Below are 17,403 nucleotides of genomic sequence, written 5' to 3'. Positions count from 1 at the left end.
GCCCCCAAGCTTCCCTGGCTCCCAGGACCTTGTTCCAAAGGCCCCTCCCCTGGTTCTGCCCACTGCCTCTGCAGGCCTGGCTCCCGGTCCCCGCGCACGCAGCCTGCCGTGAGGCCTGCACTTTGCGCGCCGCAGGGCTGAAGTCCAAAGTTCAGTCCCTTCGCTAAGCACACGGATAAATATGAACCTTGGGAGAATTTCCCCAGCTCCAATGTAAACAGAGCGGCCAGGGGCCTTGATTCACTGGCCGCTGGGGCCAGGGTTGGGGGCTGGGGGTGCCTACAGGGCTCCGCTGGAAGGGTTTGGGGCCGGGGGGGGTGCAGTGGGGGCCAGAACCCTGGCCTGGTCCGCGGGGCCGCTGGCAGGTGGAAAGGGTCCACGTGGACGTGGAGGCGGCGGCGGCCGGCTTGGGGGTCCTGGGCCGCGTGGCCCCGAGGTGGCACGGACATGGTGGCGAAGCTGAGCCAGCTGCAGACGGAGCTGCTGGCCGCCCTGCTCGAGTCGGGCCTGAGCAAAGAGGCGCTGATCCAGGCTCTGGGGGAGCCGGAAGCCTACCTGCTGGCCGGGGACGAGCCCCTGGACAAGGGAGAGGCCTGCGGGGCTGGCCCGGGAGAGCTGGCCGAGCTTCCCAACGGGCTGGGGGAGACACGGGGCTCGGAGGAGGAGACGGACGATGACGGCGAAGACTTCACGCCACCCATCCTTAAGGAGTTGGAGAACCTCAGCCCTGAGGAGGCGGCCCACCAGAAGGCCGTGGTGGAGACCCTGCTGCAGTAAGGCCCCCTCCCTGTCCCTGACCCCTGACCGTGCCTCTGCCTACCGCAAAGGGACCACACACTGAGCAGCCTGGGGGCCTCGCCTGTCAGTCTGTCCAGACTCAGGAAAGTAGTATGCGCCCGAGGGAAGCCCCTGGGCACAGGCAGCAGGCCCAGAGAACCCCAGGATGGTGGCAATGGACCCCCTTCTGCTCCCCAAACCCTACCTGCCCTGCCAAGTCCTCAGCGCGTGGCTTCAGGCGCCGCTGAAGGCCTAGATTGGGCCTGGGGTGGGGTGGGGGGCTTCCCAGCCCCGTTGGGACCAAAGCAATGGCCTTGGGAAGTCCAGGTCTTGCCCGCCTGCCGACCACAGCCCCCTCAGGGCACCATTAGTGCCCCCCTCCCCATCCCCCCAGCTGTCCCCCTTCGACTGGCCAGCTCCCTAACTCCCGGGGAACTGAGTGGGTCCCAGTCTCACTGCCTCCCCTCTCCTCAGCAGAGCCGGCTTGGTTACTAATTACCCACGGGCTTTATTATTTCTCTTTTGTTTTATAAATTTATAAACGGCGAAAGGCTCTGATAAGGCCTGTGATCATTAACTTGTAGGTCGGGACGGTGGCCTGGAGAGGCCTGGGCCTAGTAGCTCCCCCCCACCCAGCAGAGGTGGGGGCTGAGAGGTGTGTGTGGAGGCAGGGGAGCCTGGGGACTGCTGGGACCTCCCCTCTTACAGGTGTCTGGTGGCCTCTCCAGCCTGGCAGCCCCTCGACTGTCCTGTGGCTGCGACTGTGGACGGTTGTACAGATATTTGGGCTGAGGTTTCTCGGAGGGAATTTGGTAGTCAGACTAACCCTGTGGGGAAGCCTGCCCTCTCTGCTTCACAGATGGGGAAACTGAGACTTGGGAACAGACCCAGCTGATTAAGGAGACCCACCTGGGCCTTCTAGCCCATCTGTTTGGTGCTCTCAACCCCTGTGACTTGGGCTTAGGGGTATGGGGAAGGGGTGGGGACTGGACAAGTACCCAAAAGGTCATGAGATTGTTCTGTCCAAGGTCCTGATTCCAGCTTGGGGTGGGGGTGGGCTGGCCACTTGGGTCTTCCCAGTGTCCTCAGCTCCTCACCCCCACCCCCCACCCGGGCCTTCTAGGCCTGGTGAGGACCTGGGTAGGGAGCAGGGAGGCAGCCAGGGCCCCCTGACTTGGCAGGAAGAGGAGGGCAAAGGGCAATAGGGCCGCAGGGCTGCAGGGGTGGGGCAAGGAGCCAGGCGATGCCAGACCCAGGACGAGGGCAACGTGGTCAGAGTGGGGCTGGGCTGGACCTGCTGAGGGTCCCCAGTGGGTTTGGGATGCGGGGGCAGGGGTACCCAGGGACTCTCTTACCTGGCTGAGAGGGGCGTCTTGATCTGCAGCCCCTCAGGTGGGCTGGTGGAGGGAGGCTTGATCCACAGCTCTGGAGGGGGAAGCAGAGGCTAGGGTGCTGCGTGGGAACCAGCAGGGTCTGAATGAGGCCTTTCCGAGGGCAGCAAGAGAGGCACTCCGAGGAGCCCAGCAGGGGAGAGGGGCCCAGGCCAGGCCAGAGGAGAAGGGGCTAGGGACAAAGTGAGGCACCCCCAGCCTAAGGAGAGACTGCTGAGTGACTCCTGCCCGCCCCATTGGGTTTTCTTTAATGCTAACAGCATGCTATTTACTTTCCATTTAAATTTGAGATGTTGCTATAAATTATCAACCAGCTCCTTGTTCCTGTGGAGTTTATAACTAACTACCTGGGTTACTTATTGTTCAGGTAACAAAAGGGACCTGAGAACACCCTGAGTAAGGGGGGGGGGGAGTGGGGCTTCAGGCCTACAGGCAGGGGAGGGGGACAGAAGGAAGGTGCCCTGGCTTGGGGGCGGGAGGTGGGGGCTGGAAGAGAGAGTATAGAGGTAGGACCTCAGGGGCAGCCAGAACTGGTGATGGCTCCCAGATGTCCCCCTGGGTGCCCGTGCCCAAGGCCACAGCAGAAACCCCAGCTCTCTCCTTAGTCGGCTGCCTTAGCTCATGCGTAACCTTGTACAAGTCTCTTTCTCACCTTCTGCCTCAATTTCCCCCTCCATCCCCACCACCTGGCCAGTGAATGAGATCCAAACCTCCTGCGCTGGTTTCCACCTCACCCCCTTCTTCCAGGACCTCCCTCCCTCTCACTGGTTACATTGACCCTAACCCAAGACACCCGGTGGTGGAGTGGTTACCCATTGGGCTGATAAGCACAGGTGCAGGTTGAAATCCCAAAGTCGCTCCACCAGAGGAAGACGGGGCTTTCTGTTCCCGTCAAGATATACAGTCTAGGGAACCCACAGGGGCAGTTTCATTCTGTCCTACACGGTCGCCGAGTTACTGCTATTTTAACCCTAACCCTGCACACACCAGCTGGATCCCACCTCACCTTGGGACTCTGGCTTCTGCTACCCCTCGGGTCCAGAACCCTTCCCGTGGGCATCCTTTCTCCTCCTCCGACTCAAATGTCTCCTCTCCAAGGAGGCCCTCCCCATCGAAAGGTGCGCCCCCTTGCTGGTTCCTCCCCGTCCCTCTTCATCGCCTGGGAGATCGGATGCCTCAGTGGGCTACTTTTCTAGCTTTTGGTACAAAGACACTGGCCTTGCAAAGGCAGGGCCCAAGTGAAGCATTTGCACACCGTGTGTACCCTGGCCTTCCGCCCCGTGGCTAACACACAGGAGCCCAAGTGGGGGGCACACGTGCTGAAAAGGTGCTGCTTTGAACCCAGCCCGAGGAGGCAAGGAAGTAAGGCCTGGTGATCTGCTTCCGGGAGGTCACAGCCGTAAAAACCCTGTGCGGCCATGACCTTTTCACTCCCGTTTTCCTCGCGAGTGTCTTGAAGCCCCCTCTAGCACACGGGGGAGTTGGCATGAGCTGGGTTTGACTTGGTGGCCGCTGGTGACTGGTGGCTGACACATAGCACCAAGATAAGAGAGAGGCCGTACCTGCTGCCTTGTAGGCTGAGGCCGTGACCAACATAGGGACCAAGGTTGAGCCACTCAGACTCCTACCCGGGAGCGCTGGCCCCTCACAGAGTCACGACTGGTGGGGCTGCAGCCCCACAAAGACAGCGGACAAGGCGGGGCTGGGCTGGGATCTGCCATCCCCGATGGAAGCCAGGCTGTCTGGGTTCCAATCCCAGCTCCACCCCTTTCGAGCTCAGGTGGGTGATTTTGCCTTTCTGAGACTCAGTGTCCTCAGCACAGCAGAGACGATGGTAACATGTACCCACACAAGGTTAAATAGCACACACATAGTTAAGTGCAAAAACTACTGTCGATCCACTGCCATCATGGTGATTTCGATTCATCAGGTCTCCATCAGGTTTCCCAGACAGTAAATCTTTACCGACGCAGGCAGCCTCGTCTTTCTCCTGAGGTGCAGCAGGTGGATTTGAGCTGCTGACCTCTTGGTTAGCAGTCCAATACCTATTCCACAGTGCTGCCACGGCTCCTCAGTAGCTAGTATTATGCATGGCCCCATTTTACAGACGAGCAAATTGAGGCCCAGGGAGCCAAAGTAAAACCAGAACTGGCCGTGGGTCCTCCTACCCTGTCCACACTCTCCAAGGTGCCCTGAGCTTTGCGTGTTTCTCTTTGGCAAGTTTCCCTCTGCTTTCCCTGTTGCCAGACATTCTTGCCGGCCAGTCCCTCTCACCTAGAACACTTCCCTGTGGCACATTCGAGCTCAGAGGGGCTTGTATGCCCAGACCTGCCTCCTCCTCCCAATTACTGTCATGCATGAGCCCGCTGTTGCAGCTGCGTGTCAATCCCTCTCACGGCGTCTTCCTCTTTTTCTCGGATCTTTTTGCCAAGCATGATGTCTTTCTCCGGGGGCTGGTCCCTCCTCATCATATGTCCAAAGGCTACGCGAGATGAAGTCTCACCATCCTTGTTTCTAAGGAACATTCTGGCTGTCTCTCTTCCCAAAAAACGTGCAGACACATCAATTCATTTGTCACCTGGCCCGAACAAGACTACTATGGGTTCCAGGTCATCACACAGGAAGAGACTGAGACATGGATAGTGAGTGGCAGAGGGGGGATCCAAACCAGGTCATCAGGTCCCCCACACTGAGCTCTCAGCCCCTCCTGGGACAGAGAGAAAAAGCTCGGAAACTTGGATGACGACCCCCAAAAGGGGTGAGGGATAGGTGGGCAGACTTTCACCTCTCCTTGAGTCCTCTGCCTTTTGTTGTAGGGTTAGGGCCCTCTAAGTTGATAACATAATTCTATTTACTGGGGACTTAGAGTGTGCCAGGCCCTGCCCTGTGTTTCGCCCTTGTTTTATACCCCTCCTTCCCCCGGGGCCACCGTGAGGCAGGCGTGGATTGATCCCATGTTACAGATGGGATGTGGGACAGGTGAGGCCACGCAGATACTAAAGTAGCAGTGGTGGGATTTGAAGGCAGGCTGGTGTGACTGCCAGACCCAATGGCGTTCAATGTCTGGAAAGGGGGCTTTTAGTTCTTGTGTCGGGAGAGCTGGGGATGCTGCCCTGGAAGATGAGTCAGGATGTTAGAAACAGAGAGTGCATGGGTCTGTGTGAAAGAGAGAGTGGCAGAGAGACAAAACAGAGAAACACACACACACACACACACACACACACTGAAAGGCACACAAATGAGAGGAGAAAAACAAAGAGAAAAGACAGATGGACACAAATAAGACAAACTGAGTCAGTGGGCCCTAAAAAAAACAAAGATAACTTCCAGCAAGGCTCTCTTGTCTTTTGACTGGTATTTTTATTCTATTTATTTTTTAAATAGCTTATTGTTGTTTTAGGTGAAAATTTAAACTGCAAATAAGGTTTTCAGTTAACACTTTTTGAAATGATTCTTCTATTGAGAATTAGGTGGGGGCGGGGGGGTTTCATTTCAGACCATCAGCTTCGTTCTCAACAGTTCAAACCACTCAATTCCCCCCTCCCCCTATCACTCTGTTCCCTCTGGTGGACGTCCACCCTCCCTGTCCCCAAAGTCAACCCCCCATTGGCCATCTAGTCTGTTGTCTCATTGTCTCTTGCTTGTCCTCCCCCTGCCTTGCCAGCCTCCAAAGTCAGTTTGGTGTGTAAGTCTGTCTTGGTTTTTGTTCAGAGTAGTGGTCTCAAACGGTGTTCAGCCTTTTGGGATGCACTGACTTCTCAGCATAATGTTCTCCAGGTCTACCTGTGTTTGGTGAGGCTTCCTGGTGGTTTCATTGCTGTTTCTTTGTTGGTTTTTTTAGTGACACATAGTATCATACGCACAATGATACTATGTTTCTTTATCCGTCTTCAAGGGATGGGCAGCTGAGCTGTTTCCAGCTTCTCGCTATGGGGTACAGTGCTGTGAAGAACACGGAAGTGCATGCTTGTTCACGTTAGGACTCTTTCCCCTTTGGGATACAGACTCAGCACGGGGACTGCTGGATCCTACGGGATTGCTCTGTCCATATTGGTTGCTCAATGGGCAGCTTACCACTATGTCAGCAGTTCAAACCCAGGCAAAGATGAGGCTCTCTTCTCCGGTAAAGAGAGCCTCCGACACCCACAGGGGCAGTTCTACTGGGTCCGATCGGACTCCTGGGAGTCAGAATGAGCTCAATGGCAGTGAGTATCCAGTAAGGAAGTGATTCTCCTCCCTCTCCACCCCATCCCTGGTCGCCGCCAAAGAACGCTGTTTTGGGTGTGCCCACCTGTTCTCGACTTTTTGTTAAAGTGATACCATACAATGCTTGTCCTGCGGAGGACTTGCTCCACTTAGCACGATGTCCTCCAGAGTCGCCCTTGCTCTGAATGTCTAGCTGCACCCCAACTCCTCGCCTTGCCCTGTATGCATTGTGCGTGTGCACCACGTGTGTGGGTTTATACCTTCACCCTCGATGGGCTCAGAGCTGCCTCCCCAACTTCCTGTTGGGGCGAATGCAGCCATAAACATGTGGGGAGGAGGCGGGTGCCGATTTGTGTTCCAGCGAGACTTCGGTAGGATGCATACCTAGGCGTGGGAGTGCCAGGTCCTGAAGCCTCGCGATTTCTGGCTTGTTGGGGACGTGGCCGTATGTACCGTGTCCCAGAGGTGGTGCCACGTTATCACCCCACTGGCTGACAGGCACTGTAACTCCCCTCTTGTTGTTTAAAAACAGAATGTTCATGCAAACTTGTGTCAACATTTCAGGGCCCCGTTTTCAGGTTCCAATCCCTGCCTCTGCTATCAGGTGCTGCAGGTGTCCTTGCAAAGGGGGACTGACCTTCATTTGATGGCGAGCTCAGTGTGCATGTGATCTGGTGTGTGTGTGTGGTGGGGTATCCAACCTACACATACACACAGAGATAGCGAGAGAGAGAGAACAAGCAACACAAAACCAGACAGACAGAGATGAGACCGAGGGATCAGTTGGACAGTGGCACACTGAATTTCCAGTTTGGCCCTGGAGAGGCCTCGGTGATGAAGTTGGGTCCCTTCTCTTTGGAGAGGAGAGGGAGGGAGGGAGGGGGGAGCACAGGAGTGGTGGTTGGAGATCAGATAAACATGTTTGCCCTGGGAGCTCATGGCTGGACTTTGGACTGTGCTTGCTTCCCAGTGACTGGCACCTGGAAGTGGAGGGGAGTGGGGGAGGAGAGGAGATCCCAAAGGGAGAAAGAAGGGTGGTGGTGGGGGGGCAGGAAGGCTAGCAAGATAAAGAGCAGCAAGAAATATGCTCAAGTCCCAACAAGGACACCCTAGACACAAGCGAGATCACCTTTCTGAGCCTCAGTGTTCTCACCTGTGAAAGGGGGGAAAGAGCAGCACGGCCGCAGATAGGCTATGGTCAGATGTAAACCATGGGCGTCTAGTACAGTGCCTGGCTCACAGGAAGCACCCAGGAAGCACCTTGTTGTTTCTTCCTGAGCCGCCTGCCTCTGTCCCTCTGCTGGCCGATTTCAACGCAGCGGCTGCCAGCTTCCATTCCTGGCTGGGAGCTGCTAACCAAATGGATGCAGCTGGAGGTGAACGCTGAGGGAGACCAGCTCTGGGCCTTCCCGCCCTCGGAGGACAGCGCAAGGGGGCAAATTCTTTAAGGAAGGAGAGAAAGTAGGATGGGGTGGGTTTCAGAGCCCTGGGAATTGTTTGCTTTTTATTTCTTAAAATCTAGTTTTAAATTATATATATGCCTTTTAAAACTAGATTTTAAGAAATCATTTACATACATGCAAACCATCTATATGTCTATTTACATATACACACAATCATTATATATACATATATGCAATTATCTATATGTATCACTTACATATATAATCATCTATATGTATTGTTTATACTCGCACATAACCATTATATATACATATATGTATCACTTACATATATACACATATGTAATCATCTATACATATCATTTATATATACACACAATCATTATGTACACATATAAGCAATCACCTATAGATGTCCTTTATGTATACATGTATATAAATTTGATATATTGAGGAGTCCTGGGGTGGCACAAAAACTTAAGCACTGGTGGTCAGCTCCACCCAGAATGCCTCTGCAGAAAGACCTGGTGACTGCTCCTAAACGGAATGCACTTCTCGGTACATGGGGGTCGCTGTGAGTCGGGATCGACTCAACGGCAAGTAACATCAGCCACCAACATGACCTACAGGCCCTGGAGAAGGACAGCGTGCTTGGTAAAGTCGAGAACCAATGACAAAGAGGAAGGCCCTCAGCAAGAGGGACGGACACAGAAGCCGCCACCAGGGCGGTGAGGCTGGCCCAGGACCAGCAGGGTTTCGTTCTGTTGCACACGGGGCCCTGTGAGGGGGAGCCCACCGGCTGCTCGTGGGGAAAAGATGCACTGTCTGCTTCTGTCATGTCCTGACATCACAGAAGCCCAAAGGGGCAGTTCTACTCTGTCCACTAGGCTGCTGTGAGTCCGAACTGACTTGATGGCAGTGAGTTATGAGCTTAACGACGTCGATATGATATCAGAATATGTTATGGCATTTTTTGAAGTACAGGAGAAAAACTGGGGGAACCCTCCCTCACTAGAGATAAGCAGTGTGACCAGTACCATGTGGGTCCCTCTGGAATCTCATACACAGATGAGCACACGTGGACACGCCTTCACCGCCTCGAGTTCCTACTTGACACAAGTGGTGCCCCTGATGACTGGGCCTCCTGGGGCAATTAAGCTCATCAGCATCCTGCCCCAGCAAGTGGATGGGGTTTCCCTGGGGATACGAGGCCACCCACCGACCCCAATGGAGCACGGTTCTGCTCTGAGACTCCAGGGCTTGCCGGGAGTTGGAAGCTGCTCAACTGGCAGGGCAGGCAACGCAGTAACAAGTGCCTCTGCATGTGTCCCTTGTCGCCTGTGCAAAGATCAGAAGGCGTCCAGCCTAGGAGCGGAATTAATGCGTGACTAGGAGGTGAGAGCTCAGGCTTTGGGGGCACACAGACTTGGGTTCAAGTCCCAGTCCTGCCAGCAAGGTTGAATTGGGCTGCATTATCTGACTTTTACAGCACGTGTATAAGCTCAAAATGTGTGTGTGTGTGTGTGTGTGTGTCCGCGTGTGCATGCGTGATCAGGGCAGAGCAGGGGAGGGTGAGAAATGAATTTATACAGGGCACACAATTGGGATCCCTTTTACCCCCACTCTCACAGTGAGACCCAGGGAGCAGAAGACGGGGACATGAATCGTTGGTGGCCTTGGGTCTCTTTAGTAAAAGACCCGGAGCCCTTAGAGAGGCCTTCTGGTGCTCAGCACATTCTTTGTGTGTCCCAGGCATCTGCCAGTTCTGGCGTCCTTCACCAAGGACTCTGCTGAAGGCCCAGCAGACACCGGTGCTCAGCCGTGACCCGGGGTTGAGTGCACTGAATTCCAGAGGTTTTTGAGCCTGGGTGATTTCTACCCGACTTAGAATCCCTTCAGGTGGGACAGGACACTGCCAGTAGGCAAAGCGACCTGGGGCAAGTGATGTGAAGCACTCTGAGCCTCAGTGGCCCTGGCTATAAAGAGGGGGACGCCCTGTTTTTCTCCTGGTTTCAGATGCAATGATGTTTTCTCTTCAACCGATCTCCCTGATTCACTCACCCACCCATCCACCCATCAAGCACCTAGTCACCCCCCCATCCTTTCACTAACCACTACACATCCATCCATCCTCCCATCATACCACATCCTCCCATCCATCCTTCTACTTGGCCGTCTATCCGCCCATCCCCCTATCCTTTCACTACCCACTCGCCCACTCATTCATTTATGCATGCACCAAGGGTGCTGTTCTACTTTGGATGCTGAGAACCAGATAGCGCCTGTCCTGCCCAGTTTCTTGCAGGCGATAAGACACACAGCCACAAACAACATTTCCAGGTAGGCCGGGGAGAGGCCCTTTATAGTAGGGCCAGAAGTGAGGATCCTCCTTATTGGGCTCACTCAGTTTCCTGGGGGACTCTGCTGGTCCCAAGTCCAGGTGCTTGCTCCCACCATCCCTGCTTCTCTCCACCAACCTACCCCCAGGGCTGATGAGGCTCCTAGCACTGAGGACCCCCAGCCCCACCCAAGGGGCCCCGGCAGGACTCACTGGCACCCCTCTGAGCGGGCTCTGTCCTCGCCCTTCTCTCAGAGAGGATCCCTGGCGAGTGGCGAAGATGGTCAAGTCCTATCTGCAGCAGCACAACATCCCTCAGCGGGAGGTGGTCGACACCACGGGCCTCAACCAGTCCCACCTGTCCCAGCACCTCAACAAGGGCACCCCCATGAAGACGCAGAAGCGCGCCGCCCTGTACACCTGGTACGTCCGCAAGCAGCGAGAGGTGGCCCAGCGTAAGTGTCAATGGGTGCGTGTTCCCTGGGCGGGGCCTGGAGAGCCTCTGCGGCTCACGGGTGGGGGCTGGGAGCTTCACCACCCCCATGGCACAGGCAGGCCGGAGAGTCTCCGCCAACATCCATCAGCTCTGTTCTCAGTGAGGTTGTCGGGGGCCGCGGGGGGGAGGGATGAGAGGAAGGTGCCCTGAGCACCAAAGACAGATAAGCGGAGTCCTCCAAGAACCCACTGCTGAGCTCCAGGGAGCCAGGCACTGTAACCATGCAGCCACGTGTGCCTGTCAGCTGCCATCAAGTGGGCCCCTGGTTTCCACTGGCTGGTTTTGGGAAACAGGTTGCCAGGTCTCTCTTCCTAGTCTTCGTCTGATGACATCTACTCATCATCATAGCAAATCAGCAAGGTTCTGGGCAGACTGGGGTGGATGTGCACCAAGAGCACTGGCTGAGCCTCCTGCCTGGAGACCTGGTCCTCGATTAACCCCGGTCACCCGGGGCAAACCAATGCCAATACGTTCCTAAAGCCCCTGCTTGATTCAGAGTTTTCCCCTAATGCCCTCACTCTGGGAGCCCTCCCGTTGCAGACACCACACCTGCTTGTCATGTCCCTTTGGGCTCCTCTCCGGTGTGAGAGTTTCGCAGGTTTCCCTCGTTCGATGAATGACAGGGGAGGGCTTTTTTCCAAGCTGAAATGTTTTAATTGTTGTAGCCCCCTCTCTGCCAGCTTGGGGGTCATGCCAAGTCAGTCAGACTGGCAGGCTGATTGCTGAGTGCTGATCTAGCCACAGCTGCTGGGCATGGTTGGCGTCAGGGCAGGGCCAAGTTGAACAGACATTTCAACTCTCAGAACCTCAACTTGCTTATCCATCCGATGGGGGCAGCCAGTGTGCCAAATCTGTACAATGGCTAATGCTTACCTGGGGCCTTTTACTGAGCAGGGTGCAAGCTGAAATCTTGGCTCAGGAGGGACTGTACAGAAGTCTACTGGTGATGTCTGCTTTGGGCACAGGTTAACATAACAGCACATGTTCTCCTGTATTTGTTATTCCTGGATTGCAGGGTCTCTAAATTCTAGTGGTAAGGCCCTCTGGTTTAGCTCCTGGAGGGAAGACTCTTGGCTGTGGGCTGTGACCTGGTGAGGGCAGGTGAGAAGGACTGCGCACTTCCTCTGTGTCTGCAGAGTTCACCCACGCAGGGCAGGGTGGGCTGATCGAAGAGCCCACAGGCGATGAGCTGCCCACCAAGAAGGGACGGAGGAACCGATTCAAGTGGGGTCCAGCATCCCAGCAGATCCTGTTCCAGGCCTACGAGAGGCAGAAGAACCCCAGCAAGGAGGAGAGAGAGGCATTGGTGGAGGAGTGTAACAGGTACAGTCGCTGAGGGGACAAGGGGTGTTTCATAGCGCTGGTCTGAGCAGCATTGGGGGAGGGGAAGACGACTCTGGCTCCCCAGGCCCTGAGAACTCCCGCTGTTGGTTTAGCCTAATGTGGAGAACCCAAGAGTACTCAACTCTGCTCAGTGCCTGGGACCTAGCTCTGTTCCTGGCAACCCTTCCCACTCCGCCCCAAGAACTCTCTTGGATAGCTGCTCATTCATTGCATTACCTCTCCACCACCACTATGGCTACTTTGCTCACTTGATGAACAGAGTGGGGTCAGAAAGGCTGTCAATTAACCAAGGTTACACATGGAACCCAGATCTACCAGGGGAGCCTGATGTTCTAGAATCCTCCCCCATGCTCAGGAAAGGGTTCCTCAGAGCCTGGCCTGGAAGGCTCATGGGTGGGCACCTCTGCAGGGCGGAGTGCATCCAGAGGGGAGTGTCACCATCGCAGGCACAGGGACTGGGCTCCAATCTCGTCACGGAGGTGCGTGTCTACAACTGGTTTGCCAACCGGCGCAAAGAAGAAGCCTTCCGCCACAAGCTGGCCATGGACACATACAATGGGCCATCATCAGGGCCAGGTCCGGGGTCTGCGATGCCTGCCCACAGCTCCCCTGGCCTGCCCCCACCTGCCCTCTCCCCCAGCAAGGTCCACGGTGAGTGCTATGTGGGCACAGAATTGGGGAAGTTTGTAGCAGGAATGGTGGGGAGATATGCCCCAATGGCAGCAGCCACCCAACTTCTTGGTGCTCTGGCTTGGATCCATCCCATACATGTTATCCATTCCTCTATAATCTACTCCACCCCACCCATTCCACTATAATCACACCTTCCATTCCACTCCACCCATTCCTCCATATTGTACTCTACTCCTACCACTCAACTCTACCGATCCTCTATAATCTACTCCCCCATTCCACTATAATCTAACCCATTCTAGTCGACCGAACTTGATTTGGGTTCCTTCAATGCACCCATTTCAATTCAGATAACTTCATTTTAAGACAATTCAATTCAATTCAACTCAGTTCAATTATGTCCTACTCATTATAATCCAATGTGGGCCATTTCAATTTAGTATAGTTCAGTTCAATTCCCATTCGATTGATTCAGGTTAACAAATCTGCAAATCAAGTAAAACCAAATCAATTAAAATCTCACACGCTCAGTTCAATTCAATATGATTGGACGAGATTCAATTCAGTTCTGTTCAATTCAGTTCAATGGAGGTGCAGCTCATTTCTGGATCAAGGTTTGGTTCAACTGGATTCAGTTCTTCCTATTTGGTTGCATTAGCCTTAGTTCAGTTCATCTTTTTTAAAATGACGTATTTATGACGCAATTCCTGCACTCACTCGGTGTACAGCATTAGCAGTGTGGGGAATGGAGCTAAGCAATGCAGCCCTGGCCTTCACGGAGCTGGACGCCGCCAGCACAGGCCTGGTGCATTGAGAAAGATGTGTAGCTGGACTCATTAAAGCATTTGGTTTGAAGTGACGAGGCATGGGCAGAAGTGGCGGGCAAGGGCAGGTAAGTGGGGTGCTGAGGCTGCATACGGCACCCCATCCCAGGTGTGCGCTACGGGCAGTCTGCAACCAGCGAGGCGGCAGAGGTGCCCTCTAGCAGTGGTGGCCCCTTGGTGACCGTGTCTGCACCCCTGCACCAAGTGTCCCCCACAGGCCTGGAGCCCACCCACAGCCTGCTGAGCACTGAAGCCAAGCTGGTAAGTGTCCTTGCCTCTGAGGAAGGTTCTGTGGCTGGGAGAGCCTACAGGGGTCCCCAGGGAGGCAGTGTGTGTTGGGGGGGTGTCTCACCCTGATGCAGCTTGGCATCCCCTGAAGGTCTCAGCCACTGGGGGCCCTCTGCCCCCTGTCAGCACCCTGACAGCACTGCACAGCCTGGAGCAGACATCCCCGGGCCTCAGTCAGCAGACCCAGAACCTCATCATGGCTTCACTCCCTGGGGTCATGGCGATCGGGCCCGGCGAACCTGCCACCCTGGGCTCTACCTTTACCAACACAGGTGCTTCCACCCTGGTCATCGGTAAGCATGGGGGTGGGGAGTGGAGGGGAAAGGCAGCGAGGCGGGGGCAGGGCACCCATGCAGGACCCTGGAGCTAGAAGAGCCAGTGAGGCTCAGTCATTCCCTGAGCCAGAGCCCATCGTCCAGTGCCAGCTCCCTGCCCGGCAGTCTGCAGCCTCAGACAGTCCACCAGAACAACGCTTGGCTAAATCCTCAGTACTCCCGGAGATACACCGAGCAGGAAAAGCGGCACAGGAGAAGGGGGCGGAAATCTAGGATGTGGGGTTGATTTGTAAAACTTGAAAGCCTTTCCTGATGGGTACCTTTAGGTAGAAAGGAGACCCGGTGGTGGCGTGGGATAAACATTGTCAGTTCAAACCCACGGGCAATTCCGAAGAGAAAGATGAGGCCCAGAGGAACATTCTATTTTGTCCTGAGTTGAGGTTGATGCTAGGGCCGTGGCTGTTCCATAGAGAAGCTAAGCTTCCCAGAGGCCGGAGAGGGGGCATCCAGCCCTTGCAATTCTGAAGCACCTGAGGCGACAGGAGCTAGTCATTGCCCACTCCTCCCGCTCCCTATCCAGTGGTTGGGGGTGAGGAGGGGCTCATTGGCCATGGCCTGCCCTTCACTCCAGTGAGTAGCAGGGCTATAGGGAGAGATGGTGGCTCCGAGGGACCTAAGCTGGGAGTGTAGAGATGTGAGGGGGTGGACACCAGGCTGACACCTTCTCCGCCCACAGGCCTGGCCTCCACTCAGGCCCAGAGCGTGCCAGTCATCAACAGCATGGGCAGTAGCCTGACCACCCTGCAGCCGCTGCACCCATCCTACCAGCAGTCCCTCATGCCCCCGGTGCAGAGCCACGTGGCCCAGAGCCCCTTCATGGCCACCATGGCCCAGTTGCAGAGCCCCCATGGTGAGCTCCTCTTGCCCCACGCAGGGTGGTGGGGGTGAGGGTGGAGCTGGGGCATCTGGGCTGGAGTACAGTACAGGGTGAATCGAGAGGTGGTGTGTGTATCTGCGTGGGCACAGGGGTGTGTGCATGCCCATGCCTGGGTGAGGGGAGACAGAGACATCGGGGACCTATGTCGGCCAGAAGTCATGCTCTAAGAGAAACCCAACCAGTGGCTGTGGAGTCCACTCTGGCTGGGCTCCAGTTTCTAATGGCTGGATTTTCAGGAGCAGGTTGCCAGCCCTTTCTTCTGAGGCCCCTCTGGGAAGGTCTTAAACTACCAGCCTTTGGATTACACCAAAACCAAACTCACTGCCATTGAGTCGACTCCATCTCACGGCACAGAACATTCAACTCTGTGCCATTCCCAGAGAGTAAGGTGGGCCTCTCATTCAAGGGGGCTCCCAAAAGTTCCTGGGGAAAAAATTACAAGATAATACAATTTTCTCAGGAGCTTTCTGAAGTCTATTACATAACACTTCCAGCATGGGTTTCAAAGCCCCCAATTCACTGCCACAGTATCAATTCCCACCTGCATGACCGGCTCTCTCCTCCCTCCCGACAGCTCTCTACAGCCACAAGCCTGAGGTGGCCCAGTACACGCCCACAGGCCTGCTCCCCCAGACCATGCTTATCACTGACACTGCCAACCTGAGTGCCTTTGCCAGCCTCACGCCCACCAAGCAGGTAAGGCAGGCCCTGCCACCTGACCTCTCCAGCCCCAGCACCGCGTCCTGGGGCTCAGGTGGCCACCCTGTGCCTGCAGGTCTTCACCTCTGAAGCAGAAGTCTCCAGCGAGTCTGCACTTCATACGTCAGTGTCCCAGGCCACCACCATCCACATCCCCAACCAGGACCCCACTAATATTCAGCACCTGCAGCCCGCCCACCGGCTCAGTGCCAGCCCAACAGGTGAGGACTTGCCCCAGGCCTCCCACCTTGCAGTCCCTGTGGCCAGGGAAGGACCAAGGTCGGTGGGAGGGGCGTCGGCCAGGCTTGGAGGGCACTTGCCTCTCCAACTTGGCCTGGCCCCCCCTAGTACAAGGCTAGGGCCTGGAGTGGACGGGGGTGGAGTGGGGCAGGTTAAGTCACTGGAACAGTAACTGAGAATTAGGTGTTCTCACTGAAATCTGGGTTTCTTGGAAGGCCTTGGGTCCCCAGAAGAAGTATCATGTGCTGTTATACACGACCCTACCCCTCCCCACCCACCACATCCCACTCATCCCTACAACCTATAGCCACTCCTATCTGTGTGACCCCTGCTCAGGCTCCCCAGGCCAGCACGGGACAAGGGCAGCTATGGAGGGGCTCTAGACTGTTCCTCCGCAGGCCTCACCCCTCCATAGTATGAGACAGCTGACAGTCCAGGCAGCGAGGGACTTGCCTCCCTGCACACAGTTTCCAGGGGACAGAGTGGGGCATGAACCGGCCTCTCCTAGCCATCCTCTGAACCCTCTCCAGGTCCTCTCTGCCAAACTTACCCACGTTCTGGAGAGCCCAACTTTTGGGGCCCTGGACCTGGCTGGGAGCCTGAGGACAGACAAGGGTTTGATTTGGGAGTTCCTGCCATGTGCTAGGGCTCAGGAACAGAGGCCTGGCCTCCCTAGAGTTCCTGGGGACAGGCAGGTGGCAGGGGTGGCTTGGTGAGCTGCCAACAGCTTTGTTTCCTTCTGCAGTGTCCTCTAGCAGCCTGGTACTGTACCAGAGCTCCGACTCCACTAACGGCCACAGCCACCTGTTGCCCACCAATCACGGGGTCATTGAGACCTTTATCTCCACGCAGATGGCCTCTTCCTCCCAGTAACCATGGCAACCACCTCCCAGGTTGCCTCCTGCACTGCCTGCTCCTGGGGGGAAGGAGGGAAGTGTGCTGCTGCCAGGAGTGTATTTGACCCAAGCTCTGCTGCCCAGGATTGCCACCTCCCCGGACATTGCCCTGGTCCCCTCCAACTCTGCCAGCAGAGGGAGGGTGCCCCCAGGTGGCACTTCAGTTGCAGGGCCACTTCAGTTGCCAAAGACGGAGCTGAGGAATTGGGACACAGAGCGTTTCCCTGGTCCTGCTTAGGGTAAACCTTGTTACTGGACATTCAGCCTGGGCTTGCAGCCGAGAGCCCTGGGGCCCTGAAAGGGCCACACTCCTCAGGACGCAGGTCACCTGCCTCTGGGATGAATGCTCCGAGGGCTTGTCTGGCGCCGTGCCCACCCACCAGGCCACTCCAGCCCTACTCCTCGTGCCCCACATGGGATTTCTTGGGCCATAGGGGACTCAAGCCAATGGGGTCGGTGGGCTAGGCTCCCCCACCACCACAGCCCCTTGCTTTCCTGGATGCTTCCCCTGAGTGTCACAGCTTCGGAAGTCAGCTCGGGGCCATGGCACTCGGCCGTCAGTGACGCTCCTCTGACCCCAGGGCGCCCTGCAGACCCGGCCCTTGTTGGGGGAGGCAGTTTGGCGGAGCTGAGGAGCCCAGTCAGGAGGGCTTGCT

The 17,403-nt window shown here is 56.0% G+C and overlaps 1 protein-coding gene across 3 annotated transcripts; it reads left to right on the top strand.

The window, feature by feature from the left end:
• The first annotated feature begins 447 nt into the window (after positions 1-447).
• Positions 448-16,724, top strand: HNF1A (HNF1 homeobox A). Of its 3 annotated transcripts, none has more exons than XM_075534067.1 (10): positions 448-773; positions 10,371-10,570; positions 11,748-11,934; positions 12,365-12,606; positions 13,522-13,673; positions 13,792-13,993; positions 14,712-14,885; positions 15,487-15,608; positions 15,688-15,832; positions 16,597-16,724. In XM_075534067.1, the coding sequence occupies exons 1-10, from the start codon at positions 448-450 to the stop codon at positions 16,722-16,724; spliced, it is 1,878 nt and encodes a 625-aa protein (XP_075390182.1). The 3 variants fall into 3 exon arrangements, with proteins under 3 accessions (XP_075390182.1, XP_075390181.1, XP_075390183.1); XM_075534066.1 differs by having other exon boundaries at positions 15,667-15,832; XM_075534068.1 differs by lacking the exon at positions 14,712-14,885.
• Positions 16,725-17,403: the final 679 nt, after the last annotated feature.

Source organism: Tenrec ecaudatus, chromosome 16 (assembly GCF_050624435.1).
Source record: "Tenrec ecaudatus isolate mTenEca1 chromosome 16, mTenEca1.hap1, whole genome shotgun sequence".
Classification (NCBI taxonomy): domain Eukaryota; kingdom Metazoa; phylum Chordata; class Mammalia; order Afrosoricida; family Tenrecidae; genus Tenrec; species Tenrec ecaudatus.
The sequence above is the reverse complement of the archived record's forward strand: the minus strand, read 5'-3'. Positions and strand labels throughout refer to the sequence as shown.

What these genes read in the sequence shown, in the direction of transcription:
- HNF1A (XM_075534066.1), top strand. Translation starts at nt 448, where the DNA reads ATGGTGGCGAAGCTGAGCCAGCTGCAGACGGAGCTGCTGGCCGCCCTG. An exon ending in GCAGCGAGAGGTGGCCCAGC is followed by an intron (nt 10,571 to 11,747) that starts GTAAGTGTCAAT and finishes CTGTGTCTGCAG; the next exon opens with AGTTCACCCACGCAGGGCAG. An exon ending in TGCTTCCACCCTGGTCATCG is followed by an intron (nt 13,994 to 14,711) that starts GTAAGCATGGGG and finishes CTCCGCCCACAG; the next exon opens with GCCTGGCCTCCACTCAGGCC.